Source organism: Scardinius erythrophthalmus (genome assembly GCF_964197995.2).
Source record: "Scardinius erythrophthalmus genome assembly, chromosome: 3".
NCBI lineage: Eukaryota > Metazoa > Chordata > Actinopteri > Cypriniformes > Leuciscidae > Scardinius > Scardinius erythrophthalmus.
The window spans coordinates 29851743-29870979 of NC_138223.1; the positions used below are offsets into that span (position 1 = coordinate 29851743).

Consider the following 19237-nt stretch of genomic DNA (forward strand, 5'->3'; position numbering starts at 1 on the left):
TACTGAATTCTCATTTCCAACAGTTTTTTTTTCTTGTTTTAAGGAAAAAAAATCAAGCAAAACTTAGTGGGGTGTACTTTTTTTTTTTTTAAAGAACATTTAAGATTATCTGAAAAGAAGTCTTAGTATATCACACAATTTTACTCAATTTTTGTATTTATTTTGTTTTAAGGATGTTTAGATATTAACATTTTTTGAATATGCATACTGATTTTTTGACAGTCTTTTCAGCAGGGATTGCAGTGGTTAGGTTTTAAAAAGACAAACTGCATTTAAAATATCAAAAGACAGAGGGCAAAAGAGAACAGTATCTCATGTCTGTCTGTCTATCTGCCTGTCTTTCTCTCTTCTGGTGGTCTGGTAATGACCTTGCTCCCTGGGTGGCACTTCCTAAGCCCCCTCTCCCTGACACCCTCTCGGTCACACGGCTCACAGAGGATGGAAGGGCTCTCTGCGTTGCCATGACGATGCTGCACAGGAGCAAGAGGGAGAGAGAGAGAGAGAGAAAGAGAGAGACAAGGGAAGTGTGTGCAACCGAGTGTGCTTGAGCCAGAATGTTTGAGAACAATCTGAGTGAGTCGAGGGTTGAGGGGTTATACATACACACTGTGCAGCTACACACCACTCCCATGGGGTAGGGGGGGAGGTGGTAGGGTGCGAATGTCGTGCGTGTGAGGTTTGTGCATGTAAATATATATATATGAGTTTTTTGTGATCGGCTTCCGAGGTGCTAGATGGCATTTAAAGAGAGCCGTAGCTGGCAGCGAGGAGCGCTGGGGGCAGGTTTGTCTCTGCTAATCCTCAGAACGCTCTTCGAAGAAAAGCTCAATCCTGCCATCATTTAACACCACAAATATCCCTCTACTCTCTAGTGTGTCAGTGCAGCAATCAGAGAAGACGATGAAGAAGAAAACATGAAGACTGTTGCTGCAGAGAGCTCTTTTTAAAACGAACAGTTCACCCTGTTTCTTCTTTCATAGAGACTTACCAGACAATTTGAAAAGCAGCTCAGAGGCCATTTTGACTGATATGTCTTGGGAGAAGAGGTCATTTTGGGGGCGGGGCAAGGGATCTGGGAGGTTGACCATTGGTTCCTTCTTTTCACATGCCCCTGAAGTACCAAAGCCCAGCAGATGAGAGGAGGGTGGGGCCAATTCTAGGGGCGGGTCCACTTCCATAGGCTCTGCCTTCACTATGACGTTCTGGATGCAAGCGTCTTTGTTATTCTCTGAAAACGCAAATTAAAAAGAATGTTATTCCATTTGCAAATGACCATCTTAACACTGACCTAATTAGCATTGCATGCTAAGAGATTTCAACAAACTAAATTGTTAAACTTCAGCTTCAGACAAAGATTTCAAGTAATAAAAGCTTTTTGCAGAAGTGGCAGAACAATGAGTAGCCTATATTTGGCAACTGCATCACTGGTGCAGAGTGGTGTCATTTGCACATGTGATAGTCAGTGGCAGTCCGGAGGTGAGATTGGACATAAGGTGCTTGGATGCCTCTGGATGCTCCTTGGAAAAAGTTACCACTGAGGTCTCATGTAATTTTGAATGAGACTGAGAAAAACAAAGTGCACCACAATCCCATGAAATTGCAGCCGATCCACCACAGGTGATAATATTTCTTTATTTTAGCTTCCGTTTTCTATTGTAGTATAATTTTAAGATGTAATTTATTCCAGTGATGGCAAAGCTGAGTTTTCAGCATCATTACTCTTAACGCCTTAAGTCTTCAGTGTCACCTGATCCTTCAAAAATCATTCTAATATGATGACTCGGAACTCAAGAAACATTATTCAATGTTGAAAACAGATGCACAAAGAATGCATAAAGTGGGTCAAATTGACCCGACATGCTGTGGTTTTTGAAATATTAATCAATAATCAACCCTCATCAATGAATGGGACATATTTACATTTTTGTATCATTACGTAAATAATGCATTCCATTTCTTATGGAATTTTGACTCAACACAATATATATATATATATATATATTTTTTTTTTTTTTACATTTTTTGGCAATAATAATATTTATTTTCTTGAAATTTTTATGAACTACTACTACAAAAAAACAGGAACAATACAAAAAAACAGGAACAAAACACTAAACTTGGTTAAGGTATTTATCTGATAAAATATTTGGCAAAAAAGAAAACAACAGGTTTGGTAACACTTTAGTTTACGGTCCAATTCTCACTATTAGCTAGTTGCTTATTAGCATGCATATTAATAGGATTTGGGATGATTATTAGTACTTATAAAGCACATATTAATGCCTTATTCTGAATGACCATATTCTACATCCCTTAATCCTACCCAATACCTAAACTTAACAACTACCTTACTAAATATTAATAAGCAGTAATTAGGCAATTATTGAGGTAAATGTCATAGTTAATAGTTCGTTTATAGTGAGAATTGGGCCCTAATCTAAAGTGTGACCACAGGTTTTATTTTACTAAGCTAGCATGAAAAAGCGTACATTGACAACAACATAATCCGTGTATCATTCGTTCAATCGTTTTTTGATTTAATATTGAAAGTAGAAAAATGAGAAAACAGTTCCTTTTTCGATTTTTCATTTTTTCCAAAAAACGAAAAACAAGAATTCAGCTTGATTTTTCGTTTTTCGTTCTGAGGTAGCAAAATTAATAAACAGCTGGAAAATTCGATTTCTACACGTGGGCGGGAATGAAACGCCCCTTTCCTCTGATTTGTCAGCCGAAGATCAAACTGTCCCGTCATCAGCTCTTCCTCAGTTCTGCACTGCAGAATAAGAGTCCTCCGTTGTGTGGATTCTTAACGCGTTTATTGCAACTACATTTAATATTTTTTTCATCAAACAACCAGACTAACGAGTGGTTCGACACAACCCGTACTGGGAAATAAACTAGACAGGGCTTTCTTCTGTGTAGATATAAATTCACCAAACTTTATGCTTTGCATCAGCTCGGTATGCAGGGTAAATGACAACTGTTAGCCTAACATGGTCGCCCTCGATCGCCCAGTAATTTTTTTTAAATAATAAATGTAGATATAGATAATCAATATAATTAGTTGTAAATTAAATATTTTAACACTTATAGAAAAAGAAAAGAATAATGCATTGACTATATATAGCCTAAGCCTAGGCTATATTAACATAAACGCATGAAATGTCATTCAGACTGACTATCTAACAACCGGAGAACAGAGAACAACATAGATATTAAAATACATACTCTTCTGAGTTTTATAATGTAGGCCTTATTGTGTTTTATTAAAATTTATTAATTTATATCTCAAAGATGTGCGCTTGTGCGCAGTGCACTGGGTCATGTTGAGAGGGAAACAAACGCATTTTTATTATTAGCCTATTCAGAAAAAAATGGTAAATAAAATTCAACATTAACATTATAAACACTATTAATAACATATAGGCTATTTCTATGCGTATTTTACTTCCCCTTACCATTACTTCCCCTTTGACGTTTGCCTATGTCAAATCCTTAAATGAATGGTATTCAGAAAACAACAAGAATAAAAAATAAGTAGCCACGTATAATAAAAATATAACCTAATAGCTTATAATAATAGCCTATTGTGTCCTTTATTATAAACAACATTTAGCCTATTTTAAACGCCAAGCCTAAACAAATTTAGGCTATTTGAATCGAAACTGAAACTGTACCGGCGTTGGTTTCGCGCATCTCGGTCCCAAGTTTCCATATTTGCAATGCAAAATTTCGATGCTAACTATAATGTAAAGAAGGCTTTAAACTTCAGTCGAGTCCCAATATAGGCCTACACGTATAGGCTAAATCATCATCTTCACAGCATGGGAAATTAGTTTGGATTAACTGCTGTGCGGCACAGCCTTTATATTGTACAACAGACGAATTAAATTAAGCAGAATAACTTTTTATATATTTGGTTGACTGTGTTTTATTTTAATAATGAACAGGCTGCGATGTCAAGTTAGCAATGCCAGAAGTGAACTGATAATAGCCTATGTTGCCTATGTTGTGAGAGCGAGCGATGCGTCAGCGCCATCACTTGGAGTTGTTGCTCAGCAGGGGAAATAACTTCGTTATTCGTTACTCTGTCATTCGAAACAGTAAAAATTTATGTTTTTATTTGTTTACATTCAAAATGACTACAAAATGTCATGCCTTTGAAAAATAAAGAAAACAACATGATTTCTACATGCGTCTCAGTCTCCTTGAACATCTTTCTGGCGCACACCAAAAATGAACCAAAATAGAGTGAATAGCCTTCGGACGCGCCTACTTTTCAAAGTCAACATTTAGATTATTTGAAGTAAAATGCATTATATAGTCACTCAGGAATAAAACTCAGCGTGGTTCATGATAAAAAAAAAAAAAAAAAACTTTACAGTTCGGAAAATATGAAAATAGCAAACCCCTGGCACTTGAGAACTCTGGTCTACAAAGAAGAAAGCCCCGTCTAGTCTATTCCCCAGTACGGGTTGTGTCGAGCCATTCATTAGTCTCGTTGATGGAAAACATGAAAAAGTTGCAATAAACGCGTTAAGAATCCACACAACGGAGGACTCTTATTCTGCAGTGCAGAACTGAGGAAGAGCTGATGACGGGACAGTTTGATCTTCGGCTGACAAATCAGAGGAAAGGGGCGTTCCATTCACGCCCACGTGTAGAAATCGAATTTTCCATCTGTTTATTCATTTTGCTACCTCAGAACGAAAAACGAAAAATCAAGCTGAATTCTTGTCTTTCGTTTTTTTGGAAAAAAACGAAAAATCGAAAAAGGAACTGTTTTCTCATTTTTCTACTTTCAAAATTAAATCAAAAAACGATTGAACGAATGATACACGGATTCAACATAATCAGTTATTACTATTTTAATGGTTATCTCTTGTTTTTGCATGTGTTCATAATTTCTCTGTCATTGTGTGATGAAATATCCCATAGAAAGGACCTGTGCCATAACTAGGCTCTCTTTAATTGGGCCAGTAAACACCCTGGCAATAGCATAGCAATGTCCTGGTAATCACCCACATTTTCTGCATTGTGCTAAACCCATAAGCAAGATTTTGAAACAATTAAGCCCCCTGGCCAAAGGAAGCATATACATCAAACCACTGTCATGTGCAACATATTTAAATTTGAGCCTGGTTGTCCGCTTTGTGACTCATTTGATTTTTAAACTGCTACAGAGACAAGGGCATCATTGAGATAAGGCTTTTTTACCATAGGCGGGTCAAGTAGAAGCAGATGTCTATAATTTGGCTTAAAAAAGGGGGTTTAAAATCTGGTCAAAATGACTCAGAATGTTTTTTTCTTACTCACTGCTCAAGGCTAAGCCAAAGCCAAAAAGAAAGAGAACAACAAAACAAAGTATCTCCTTCAAATACAATCAATTCCTTGTCCATCTCTTAAAAAAAAAAAAAAAAAAAAAGATACGTACTGCCAATTCAAAGAAATGCCAAACTTTGGCTGGATACCTGGTGCTTTGTGTTTTGTTTTTGTACATTTGAAGTCATAAAGTGCAGTGGTTTCAAGCAGAACACGACAATGAGGGTTGAACCTGACAGCATATTTACAAACTTCTAAAGGTTTCAAGAATGTTCTATGGTTAGCCATAAAAAAAAAAAAAACATGCAAGCGCCACGACAGGGCAAACATGACAGACAGTCAGTGAGCTCATAGGAACTCCACAGTTCTTTTAATCAAAACCAGCTCTTGCAAACTCACTCAGCCTTTCTGATATAGAAAAACAAAGAGGTCTGCTCCCTGCGTTCGAATCTGAAAAAAGTAGGGTAGAAAACCGTTTAGCCTGTTCTTCTTATCAGATCAGACGTCTGACAGTATGTACAGCTGAGCGGTAGATGGCATATGCTTCTCAGGGTTGACCACGCTCGATTAGACAGCTGGGGCGGGAGGCTGAGGGGGCATAATCATACGAAATTTGTCTGGCCGGAGACAAGGGAGCAAGAGATTGTGGGTAGGCCGGGTGACCTCCACCCCTCCCGTTAACAGCGAGTGTTATTGGGCAGGGTCTGTCGGAGTGTAGTTGTCTGGCTCTGACCTAGATAGTGAGTGAGTACACTGTATGTTTACTGTGTCTGAGAGTGTGTATGGGTTTGTGTGTGTGTGTGGGGGGGGGGATCAGTAGTGTGCCCAGGTGTCAGGAGCTGGAGGAGGCAATGGCACACGGGGACACTGACAACCACTAGCCCGTTAATCCCTTAATAAAGTGCCTGGAGCCAGATTGAGGGCCGGGGTCATTTAGGGGACACGCAGTCTCACAACACACACACATACAGCAATGCACTCTCGAACTGGGTTCAGTGACGTCAGTAACTGCTTTCAAATGCATTTGTACACATGTACTGTACGTAGAAAGAGCGATGTAGAAAGCGGGTCATTAAGAGGGAGAGAGAGCACAACCCTAATCGTCAGTGTTTTGAAAGCATCTAAAATAGCCAGTGTGTTAGATATGCAAAATTATCATGAGTAAATAAATGTGCAAATACAGAAAGGAAAATACAAACAAACACACACTGAAAGCGCACTAGTGCAGGGAGGTTAAACCAAGGCTGACCAGTGTCAACTATCTGTTAAGCCATCTGGTCTATCAAAGATTCCCGCCTGTTAAATCTCTCCTGTGAGCTCTGACAGTCTTACACCCAGTACAGATTCATGGAAAACAAATAGAAAACACAGACACATCGATTCTGTGGACAAGTGGTTAGCACATGTGTAACAGACCTGTTGAGTTTGTCTGCTCATGTGCTTATTCCCTCGTAGCGACATCACAACAAAATTGGTGCAGTGTTAAATAAAGCCTTGAAAACCTCCAAAACTCATATTCTCCATGGATGTTTGCAGTTTCAACAACTGTACCACGTCTCTTTTGGTTGCACGGGATGAGAACACTTTTTTTTTTTTTCTTGGGTCAAGAAAAAGTCGGAGTGTGCAATATGCGCTTGAATCTGAATAAAGGATGCTTTCCTGTTACATATCACAGATGCGCACTTCAATAAGCCAAAAGAGTGCAGGTTAAGGTATTTACATGCCAGGAGAAATCAGGGTAATGGGCAAAAATCTAGCTGTGTCAATCGGTTTATGCTTAAGCCATTTATGACGCCGATAAAGGAAAACGGTTTAATGCATTTACATGACCACGCGCATTGTAGGCTTACGCATAATAGGTTTAAAGAATGTGTATGTAAATGCATGATTTCCTGTCTCTGACAACGAAAGGTGGGAGAAGGATAAATTAATACAAGCAGCCTAATATACTGTACCTACTGCTGTCTGTGTCCTTAATGTTAATCAAACAACAAAAGACGAAGAGAAAATCAATGACTGAATAACTTTTGTAGCTTTAATAAGAATCATTGTATATTAATTCATGCAGTGAAGACTAGTATTTTATTTTTACATTTAATTATTACATTTCTGTAAGTTTCTTACTTGAATGGAACTGATAGACCTATTATACCTGAAAAAGTACTTTTTATTTTATTTGCATCTTTGTTTTACTGTATTTGTCTTATTGTTTGTAATTTGCTTCTTTTTTATTAAAAAAAATATTATATTGTTATCATGATATAAAATTACTCAAATACGAATTTGGTCATATTGCCATATTGGTCACCCCGCTAAAGTCATCAATACATTGCAAAATCTAAACTGTAGTTTCTTACTGATGCAGCTCTAAACTGTCTGTAGTTGATGCAAAACCTTAGGTTAAAATTAAAGGTGCTCTAAGCGATGTTGGGTGAAGTCACTTCTTGTTGACATTCAAAGTATTGTCAAACAAAACGGTGGCTAGCTCGACCCTCCCTCCTCCTCATCCCGTCCCCTCCCCCTCCCTTCCGTGCTTCCTGAAACAGTCATGAACCATTTAGAAAAACCAAACTGGATTTACCCACCTGTCCAGCAAAAACAGAGCCACCTGAATTTCGGATCGGAAGCCCTTCTGCCGGCGGAGTTCTCGCAACCTTTTGAACGCTTTTCCAATGTAAAATCGGGACTTCGCGCGTTCCTTCTCCTTTTCCCTCTTCTTTGTTATTTGTTCATCGGAATGTCGTCTCTTTGGTCGTGTGTCGGCCATGTCAAAATTCTCAAGAATATACATTTTTAACGTTAGTCGTTGTCTAGGACATCTCTCCTCTAGCTAACTTCCCTCTTCATGCTTCTCTCTCCTCCACTCCCCACACCCCCGTTCATGTGCACGCGCACTAACCCCCCAACCCCCCACCCCCAAATCATTCTTGTCGATTATTGGCTGGAACACTGTTTGTTATGTTTCGTGGTCCAGGCTGGACCAGTTTGTTTTTCTTGCCGTTTGTGGAGCCTGGGCTGTCTACAGAGACCACGTTTTTTTACAGTGTGTTCAGGGGACAGACAGATAGCAGATAGTGAGGAGTTGCTTGCTGTATGTGACAAAAAATGTTTTGGCCTAAAAAATGCCAGACATTGCTTAGAGCACCTTTAATATGACTTCACATTTCTGTCACGTTCACGTGTAATGATTGCACGATGCAGGAAATTCAATAACAAAGTCTTTCCTTGGAAACATCCAGGAGAATACAGGAATCAATCTCAGATAACATTACCACACAAACACAAACAATACCGTACAAAGGACTGAGGACTAAAGGGTCTAAATACCAGTACACAGTTAACAAAGGAACTAAATGAATCACAGGTGAATGTAATCAGTCACTAAAGAAACTGACTAGCAAACAGAACTCAGGTTGAGCAGAACAGGGAGCAGAATGAAAAAACAAAACAAAAACAAAACCGAACCCGAACAAAACTGTTACAATTTCCTTCAAGTCAGCTTTTTGCTATTGCTATTATTATTACATTTTAAATAATACTTCATTGTTAATTTTTACATGCAGTTTCTCAGTTAATTTGGGCTCAAGCTAACTGCATGTAAAATAAAAGTTATCAATAAAATTAGTAAAAGGAAAATTAGGAAAATGATGCTAAAAATAGCTTTAGATAGCATTTACCATGTCACACCACAGGACATGTAAAAAATTATTTCGTGTCAACTACCTATAATTATATAATGTGTCTTTTTTCACCCACCAGTATTTCTACATCAAACATTTCAGAGGCGTCATATAAAAAAGCGATGAAGGTTGGTGACAAAGACATGCGGCACAAACTTCATCACCCTCATTTAGACAATGAAGGCATGAATCAACCATCGTTGGCACCGCATCCATTTGGCATACTAAACAATCTGACAGCCTCAAAGCATTAGTCATTCAACACATGCAAACCCCACTTGTCACATGCACTTTGATGCACTGTACAGTAGCCTGAGAATATGAATTTGGAGATGAGATCGTGAGAGAGAGAAAGGAAATTGATGCACACAGAAGAGATGCAAATAGGGAAAGGGGGTGGAATCGTGATGAAGTAGTTGAAATAAAGATAGAACATCGGGATTGGTTACAATGTTTGACAAGTGAACAGTCAATTAGGCATTTTATTCTTGGAAAGATTGCGTCTTTAAATTTATTCCATTTTACAGTACCACTGGCCTTTAAGGCAGATTAGTTGGCTAGTCGATGAAGCATCAGAGGTGCAGACACAGAAAAGAAAAGAAAAAACGAGAGCTAAAGAGGAAGAAAGAGACTGAGAGGGTGAGACGGAGGTGGAGGAGGATAGAGAATGAGGTTGTCATTCTGCACTACGTTTCCTCTGGCCCGACGGAAAGGATGACCTGCTTAGACACGAGGTGAAAAGTTCAGTCGCTTCAAAGAGGTCCAGAGCAACCGCAACCCGCAAAGAGACAAGGGAGAGCTGATCCCAGACCAGCGGCCGAACAGCCTCTCAATAATTCAGCACATCATGATGCAACAATCACCTCAGCTCAGCCGAAGAGAGAAAGCAAGAGAGAATCAGTGCTCCACATGCCCCTGAAGAGGCTACTGGATGGATGCCGGGTTGTGCGTGATGCAGGAAATGGTCAAATGGTTGTGCAGGCTTCACAGTGGTTTCATTTCATGTGGAGGTGTATCTTCACTCAAGATGGTGAAAAGACTGTCTTTTTGCAGTCGTAAAATACATGCGGGGTAATCTTTTAAGCTGGGGATGGGTAAAGGTGGTCTACTAGTCATGATCCAACAACCAAGTAGTCAATTGTTTGAGGTGTTTTCTTCTTTTTTTGGTATGGAGTATTTAATGGTCATGGTTCAAGTGATGAATTTGGAAATAGTTTGCTATGCTAGTTAGATATTTGACAATTTGTATGGTAAAAGCCTCTTTAAGACGTTGTGCCACTAAATGCATCTTTTTTATATAGCCTCAAAGCACAACTTTTGTAACAAAACCAAGAAATTCAACCTTCAACAATAAATTTCATTATAATTACTGTTGGATTTCCAATCACCTGCTGTAAACAATGTTTGTATTATTAAGCATAATCCGTAGGTATTCATGTTTTGAGAGGACTATTATGGGCTAAATCTAGCACATTTGTAAAAAGGTTGAATATTTGTCAGTTACTCTGTTAGAGAGTTATATGTTTTTGCATTCCAACCTATGCCATTTCTTAATAATTAATGAACTATACATGCAAACGAATGTCTTTGGCCATTGGCCAACTGCTGATTTTTCAGCGTTTCATGCCACAACTTCCTTTAAATCAACTAGTCCAGAGGTTCTGAAACTTTTCAGGCCAAGTACCACCATACAGGTACCACCTAGTCACCATCAATGATCACCCTAAAAATATTTCAGCATTGGTCAATTACAAATCTTTTCAGCATTGGTCAATATGAGATCTTTCATAATGGCATATTCTAACTAATATCAATATTCCTGTATTTCTGACAAAAAAATCATCTCATCTTTTGACTGGCTCTTTGCAATGGAAGTGCCCTGAAAAAAAAAAACACTTGCACATTTATACGTTTTGCAATCCAATTCAAACACACTAATACCTAATAATTTAGCCTGGGAAAACCCAGACAACTTCCGGCAAATTTAGATTTGCTCTGCAAGTAGTCTGGCAAAGAGCTCATTCAAGTCCATTTCTAATCCGTCGAAATCGCGGCACCAATCAGAAACGTTGGGGCGGGCTTTACACGATGACGATCGCTCTGATTGGTTTTAGGTCTATCCAATTGCATTTGAGCGACGTCTGTAGGTGAAGCGCACCAACTTTTAAATGCATTATTATATTCAAATTGTGCTACTACATTACTCTCCGAAACGGTAGGAAATTAAATTAGATTTAATAGAGGATTTTAACAAGACAAGATGATTGACAGGGCAGTTTACGTGACAGGATGCAAGCGACAGATCCGTCCGATAAAGATGACGAAGTAGTATGTCCCAAAGCTTGCCTACTTTTTGCTACACATTCAAAAGTAAATACCTTTTCTTCACAAAAAGAGTACATACTTTTATGGCGTAGTGTAACTTAGGCGAATTGGGACGCAGCATATGGCTTTACATGATGACGATCACTCTGATTGGTTTTAGGTCTATCCAATTGCGCCCAGAGGCATTTGAGCGACGTCCGTTGGTGACGCCCCTTTGGAAATGAGTTAATAATGAAGCTTTGCCAGACCATAACTCAGTTACTACTGAGAATGGTCTGGTTTTAACCAGGCTACTAATAATTAAATGTAATCTTTAAACTTTCCCTGTCTATTTAGAAGCAATTGAACTGCTCTGTCTGGTTTCATTATCCTGGTCAAAACAGTGCTGAATCCAGAGTTTTTCAGTGAGTCAAAAGCAGACCACTCTTTAAACTCACCAGCTCAAAGACTTTAAGGTCAAACAATAACATTTCACCTTTTTGTTGATCGTCTCAGTTTTTGGCTGTTTCCTATTTTTGCACAATAATAAAATAGACAATATACTGTGCAAATTTGCAGGGTCATGTTGTATACTACCTGATGGCATTCCACCATTTGAGACCCTATGGACTCATCAATAAGATGTTTTTCAAACTACACTCTTAGATGCTGCATTTTCCAAGGCTAAAAAAAGGTCGCTGTCAAAATACATTTCTTGAGTAATCAGTTCTAAATTTCAGCTCATTGGATTCCAGCTCAACTAATTCCAATTTTGAGGTTGGATTTGTGAGGTCACGGCCACTCATCAGCCTTCCGCAATATCTCTAGATGGCAAGGCTCCTGTTGTTTTACTCCTGAGCTCTGTATGATGCCTCTAATTGGCTTTCGGGAATAATAACAAAGGCCAAGAACCTGGCAGAAAAGATGAAGAGATGACCAGGTCAAGAAACCATTCCCTTGAGAAAAAGCTGCAATTGTATGTATATACCCGTAGGGACAAATACAGGTTGCGTTGTGGAGGATGAGGATGGCAGTCTTCTCTAAGGTCCTGTGTGCCCATCCCCCCCCCCCCGGTGCAGCACCACATCATTGTCCATCTGTTGAAACCCAGGAACCATCAGTGCAGAGGGACTAACACGGCAGTGGTAATTAGCCCCAGGATGCAAACAGCTACCATCAAACAGATGTGGGAGAAGTCGACACATTGTTAACTGGTTTTAATGGGGGGTGGGTGGGGGAGGTGACCTACTTTTATTTGTGTGTGATGCAACACCTCAAAACGGGAAAGCTGCTATCTACACTGTTACCCCCCGTGTTACCACACTGTTTAAAAAAATAATGTCTAATGTCTTGTCAGTGCTTCCATTCAAATCCACTTTAACTTTCTCCTCGTTTTTTGTTAATCACTACAAGTCAACCAGGATCCACCTTTCAGATGATGTGACCATGAACTTAACACGTGAACAATCCCCTTGCAGCAACCTGGGAATACGTTTTGTGATGGTTTTATGCCTTGAAAATCACATTGCAGCCTTGACATCATTGAAATTTCTGTTGTGCGATGTTTGCAGATACCATAAAAGGAATGAAAAGTGCCATAAACTGAATCCTAATGTTGCAAAATTGTCCGTGATTTCACTTAATAAACAGCATTTCTTTCCAAAGTAAATTGAAAAAATAGATCAATCCAAAATGTATGTTTAATGGTAAACATGTTGAAGATTTGGCAATAGGCTGTTGATTAATTAAATGATAAGCTTTTCCCCCACAAAAGCAGCATAGTGAAGCCTCTATTCCATTGACATTTATTTAAAAATAATTCTGTGTACCAGTGTTATGCTTTTTTTGCTAACCTTGGGAGGCTTGCCTTAAAGCGGCTTTGATTTGGTCCGCCTGTTGAGTTGAGTATACATAGGACCCCAGTGGGTAGCCATTTGTAATACAGATAGCTATCAAACAAAAATGAATATGTATAAAAATGTGTCATTGAGTTATGTAGGGTAAAGACTAAGGTAGTAGGCTAATCAGCAGGTAGTGTGCTAAGCCAGAATGCAGAGCAGTTAGCTTGCAAAACCTAAGCTAACTAAAAAAAATATTCACAAAGAACAAGAAATTTCACAATCAAAACACAGGGAGTACGGAGGAAACCATGGAAGAAAAAACAGATATCATGGCCATGAATTTGTTCCCTCATTTTAGTTAAATCATGGCCGTGTTGTCCTAATTCATTCTCTCGCTTTTGTTAAATCATGGGCATGCTGTTTTCGTTCTCGTTCTCTTGTTTTAGTTGAAGCATGACCACATAGTACTAATTTGTTCTAATTTGTACTCATTCGCTTTCCCCTTCACATAACAGATCAGAAAAGCACTTATTTTAAATAAAAATGAAGAAAATATTTGAAAAAGTGGAAATAAAGTGTCTACCGTGTGTCTAATTATTGAAAAAGAGTGTTTATCGGTTAGGATTAGGTGTAGGGAGGGCTTTATTGTCCCAATAAGGCGGTATCCATTTAATAAAAATAATAATTTACACTCCATGTTATTATTGCATACCGTTTAATGTACAACAAAATTGAGGTGCAAATAGTATCTACTCCTATTTTTACAGTGTAAATAGAATCTATCGCTATTTTCACTTAGTGCAAATACCTGCTGCCTTCTTTTATATTTAGAACGGTTTTTAGAACTACCGGTATATCTTTATCGTTATAATTATAGTCCTTGGTGTGAATGTTAAAATGTAATTTGAATTAAAAAAAATATACTTTTTAAAGTCTTCTAAAGTTGACCTCTAAAATATTGAAACAGGTTTCATTTGGTAATATCATGCCAGGGAAGCTAAATGTAAAGTTCTACTTCTCGCTGCAGTTTCAGCTGACATTCTACATTGCCGTCTGTTGTTTTTAGAACAATGCAATGGCGAGCAAGTCAAGTATAAACACTTAGTGAGCGCAGTGAGTTGAATGCGCAGCCTGAGTTTGCGGAGATTTGCACAACAGTGTCAAGTCAAGTGAAACTATACACAACCACTACAGTACACAACCCCCATTGCATTTCACGTAAGGCCATGCTAGATGGCCTTAAGAAGAGTGAGGGGGTTGCTGAGACATCAGCAGAGCAGTGTGCTTATGAGCAAATGAGCCAGACGGAGATGACCTTCCCCTAAATGACCTCTCAAGACTGCACCACTGCATCACACACACAAGACCACAGACGATGTCATTGTTTCCATGGCATTGATCCCCAGCCTGCAGCTAGCGGAGCGCAGCTATTTAGATCCACTTGGTTGCATGTCTGCATGCCGTTGTGGCTGCGCTGAGAGAGATCTGTGAGGCCATGTCGTGTAAAACCGCTTCAGCTTGACAACAAACAGGCTAATTGGTCCCTGTTCCTGGCCTCTGGAGACGGAGAGAGAGAGAGAGGCTGAGGAAACACATCCTGGAGGTGGGGTGAGCGGGTAAGAGGCTCTCGCTCGTAGTAGTTCTAATGTGGGAAGTCACGGAGACCTCTCAATGAGCTTTTACGCACACACATAATGCTCAAAAACAACGTGAGTGAAGCGTACTCTCTCGCTTTCTCACGTCTTAGTGTTTTCCATACTCTTATATGCTCGGTTCTCTAGTTCACGCGCACACTTTCACTCACTCTCAGGGGAAACGTGACCTGGGGCTGTGCAGTCAGGAAGCACACGTGTTAAAACCAGCTCTTTCTTGGCACGGCTGAGTCACGCTGAAGTGTAAGGCATCATGGGGAGGGAGCAGCAGCAGCTGGTGTGTGGTGCCCGTCAAATACGCTGCTTTAGAGTGAATCACTCCCTATCATCCTCTGTAATGGACTACTCTAGATATCTCTCTCTCTCTCTCTCTGGCAAGTGCTTTTCTCACTCAGTTTCTGTTTGTTTCTCTCTATCTCAAGCCCATTTATTACCTTGCAATCATGTCTAAAACCCCACCTTTGTGATCTCACAATTATTGTTTCTCAAGACCTGATGATAAAGAACTATACAAAAACGGAAGATGTGGTTAATTACAAATACTTTAAAATGGTCAGTTTTTATTGAATATTGCACACAATTATATTGTTTATTATAAATGACTCATCATTGCATATTATTATTTTTTTTTTCTTTAGTTCAGATAGACTTTATTAACCCCCTGGAGTTGTATGGATTACTTTTATGATGAATGGATGCACTATTTTGAAAGAAGATAGTCATATACACATAGGATGTCTTAAGGGTGAGTAAATAATGGGGTAATTTTCAATTTTGGGTGACCTATCCATTTAACATCCCTCCCTCCTTGTAAATACATATTTTCTCTGATGATGTGTACACTGGCAAGATTTGAGGTTTTACTAAAATTTATGTCACAATAGGTGGAAATCATGTTGATTTTAAGACAATATTAGGTGAAAGAATCTCTCATGATTCAATTCTGGATTCTGATTCATGGAGTCACTCAAATGATTCCTGAAACATCTATGTTCTGTTATTGATTACTCTGCGGTACAAAGGCAAAACAGTGACTACAGATTTTGTCAAAATTAAGTTCTGATAGGAATTAGGTCTCCAGTTAAAAATTCAACCATTTTTTTAACCCAGCTGAAAGTAATATTATAAAATTAAACAGCACTTATTTTTTTGGAGCTGTGGCTTAGTGGTACATATGGTCTGACAAAGTACTCATGTGAGTGACGCATGTTTAATTATGGCTGGCAACGCTATCATGTTCTACTTTGGTATCAGTAAAGTATTTTTTTCCACAAATAATCACTCCAAAATTTCCATCTTCCAGAGTCCATTTCAACCACATTTATACACAAAGTGTATGTGACAACAAACTACTTTTTAGTCCTGAACTTTTTTCAATCCCCTTGTATTGTAGAGTTCAAATAAAGATTGGACCAGCGGCCCAAAACAGCAATCAATGCTGGGTTTATTTTGGCAGAGGACTGACCAGGATAAAAAGCACATTGACTGAACAACATGAAAAGGAATTGACCCTCTTCCTTCTGCCCAGAAAACATGAGTGGAATGGACAGCAGCAAGTCAGAGAGGGAGGAAAAGAAAGAAAGAAAGAAAGAAAGAAAGAAAGAAAGAAAGAAAGAAAGAAAGAAAGAAAGAAAGAAAGAAAGAAAGAAAGACAAACTAAAGACAAAATTTACCGACAAACAAGAGCAAATTTAAACGAATGCAGGATTTAATGATGACCTGACAGTGTTTTACATAATTTTACATTATTATTCCATAACCTTTGTTGTACTGTTGCATTAAGGTTATTCTAAATATGACCTGAGCAATGTGTCAAAGGAAATATACAGAGAATGTAAAGCACACACATCTCTTACACACACCCACTCACTCAATCCTCTGGCCTTTGAGTTTCCTCAACAGTATTCGTGAATTCAACCGCTGATAAAGCATGCCTGAAAATACACATATATGAGCACATGAACCAATATGCATCTGCTGACCTGAGAGCTTCATAAGCAGTTCAGAAGCCACTTTGACGTTGATGTCCTGGCTGAGTAGGATGCTCTTGCCCAACATCGGGCTCCCCTCCTCTTGTTGCTTGATGGCCCCTGGGGGTCCTTCTTGGCAGAAGCTGTAGCTGGGTCCTCTCTGAGAGCTCAGGGGCTCTTCCGCCTGGGGCTCCTCCTTGACATAGAATGAACCCTTTAGGGCCTCCTTCTGGTTCGCTGCTGTGGGGCAAAAAAAAAAAAAAAATAGAAGCGAGGGTTTTGAGAACTACGCCCATGTTTATGTTGATATTTTAATGTGAAGAGTTAAAGGATATCATCCATAAACATGACTATATTCCATGTCTTCTGAAGCCATATGATAGCTTGAGTCAGAGGGTCCTTTTTTGGGCAACTCATAATTTAAAACAAGTTATCTGGCCATTGTCATTTATTAGTTAGTCACGTTTAAGCATCAATGCAGAAGATGATTTTAAGGTTCTTATTTATATTTGCTTGCATTAATAATCCTTTTTAGCAGTCTGTCTTAGGATACCTTCTGAGAAGACAAGATAAATAGATTAAGAAGCAATAGGATACATTGTCTTTTCGGATTTCATGGACATGATCTAGAATAGACCCAGCAGAAACAATTTTCCAGGCATTTTTAAAATGAATATGTTCTTTCTGAATCATCAAACAGTGGTAGCATCTAACAGTGTGTTTAAGCTGACTGTCTGTAATTGTAAAGAAAATGATTAGTAGTGATATATTTCTTCTAGTTTTCTGGCCAGTTTAGATGAAAGTAAGACACATTTCTTTTCTCACTCAATATGCTATAAAAGTGGGCCATTTCTAATCAGGCTTTAATGAATAATTAATATTAAGACATGGAGCCCACTCTTATCAGTGCCAAGAACAGAACACAGGCCATTGGTTCTTTCTGACTCACTTTTTTTTTTTTTTTTGTTAATGAATCCAATGACTTCTTTTGTTTTTATACTCATCTAATGATATTTTATTCCCCTAACATTATCGCTAACCTTTTTGCAATTTTCTTTTTAACAAAAAAAAGTAGGCCTAATACATTTCTTCCATGCTAAAAATATGCACTACCGTTCAAAAGTCTATAGTCAATAAGAATTTTTAAATGTTTTTAATCTTTATTTTTAATGTTTCTTTTATGTTCACCAAGGCTGCATACTTTGATAAAAAAATGCAGTAAAACAGACTATCAATTAAATGCATCTTTGGTGAAGAATAAATTTTTTTTCAAATGTTTGTTCCAAAACACTTGGGTTTAGGGAGGAAAACAATGAAATCCACACACCTATTATGCAAAATACCTGTGCAAGGAACAATCAAGCATCAAAGATCCAGGTCAAATGAGTTTAAGTGAAGGGTTACGTTACAAAAGGTGAAAGTGCACAATGGATCAGACTAAAAGCCTTTGAATTTGCAATAATATGACTAGGTTTGCGCCTGTGCGGACTCCTATTTGTTTCTGATTTAGATTTTAATTAAAATATGATTTAGTAAATTCATTAAACGTTTTCCTTGTGGATATTGTTGGCTGGTACCCACAATGCAGGTGATTTCAGGTTTTAATATCCTTTTAGGGACATTTGTTCCCCACAACACAAACACGCACATGCTGGTTTTGTATCTTCGTGGGTACTTTCCTTCGACTTCTATTGCTTTTATACTGAGCTGATGATACTTTCTAGTTATTAAATATTTTATTTATCCTATAGAAAACAATTGTAGAACTAGTTTGTATACTATAAAAGCCAGATGTGTTTTTAGTCCTCATGGTCTATGTGACTGTGACAAAGATCAAGCGTATATGAGAAGTTCATGTAGCCACTGAGCAGTTTCTGCTTAGTGGGGGATTTTGAGTAAACCACAGGTGGCTGTGAAAGAATAAAACCACTATTATGAGGTGACATAATGTCATGTCATGTGGAGGCGTCTCGCCTCTGGGAGGGAGTAGATTGTCCTTGGAAAATGCTGTATCTTGCTTCTGATAAAGGGTTGACCATCAATTGGCAGGCTTCCACAATTAGTGAAAAAGGCGAGAGATGAAAGACTTAATTGTATGAAACAGGAGGGGTGAATCTTGCTAGAGAATTAAGTCAGTTGGTTACAGTTGGTAACAGATAAGAAAAAGCCATCATCTCGGATATGTTGCTTTGTTCATGAAAATCTTATTTTGACATCTGGAATTCTGCCTCTTGAGCTTCATTTGCAAGAAAAAGAAGACATTTTCCCACAACACTATCCCCTACTTTAACCGTACCCCAATATCTAACCCTCTCACAAACCATTTAGTATTTTTACGTATAAATTAAAACATTATTTAATTGTTAAAGGTGCGGTATGGAACCTCCGTGAAGTTGGCACCCCATAAAACGAAATAATTTCCAAAACTATGCCATTCGTTTGTGCTGCGTTTGTGCTGATTTGTGCCA

The 19237-nt window shown here is 38.5% G+C and overlaps 1 protein-coding gene across 4 annotated transcripts in view; it reads right to left on the minus strand.

Moving 5' to 3' along the window:
* znf827 (zinc finger protein 827) overlaps nt 1-19237 on the minus strand; it is an 80943-nt gene that overhangs the window by 24359 nt on the left and 37347 nt on the right. For all 4 annotated transcript variants that reach the window (XM_081360981.1, XM_081360980.1, XM_081360983.1 and 1 more), the window contains exons 5-6: nt 16782-17009; nt 989-1228 (exon numbers count right to left, since the gene is read on the minus strand). In XM_081360981.1, the coding sequence (XP_081217107.1) occupies nt 989-1228; nt 16782-17009 (468 nt within the window). The remainder of the gene's footprint in view (nt 1-988; nt 1229-16781; nt 17010-19237) is intronic.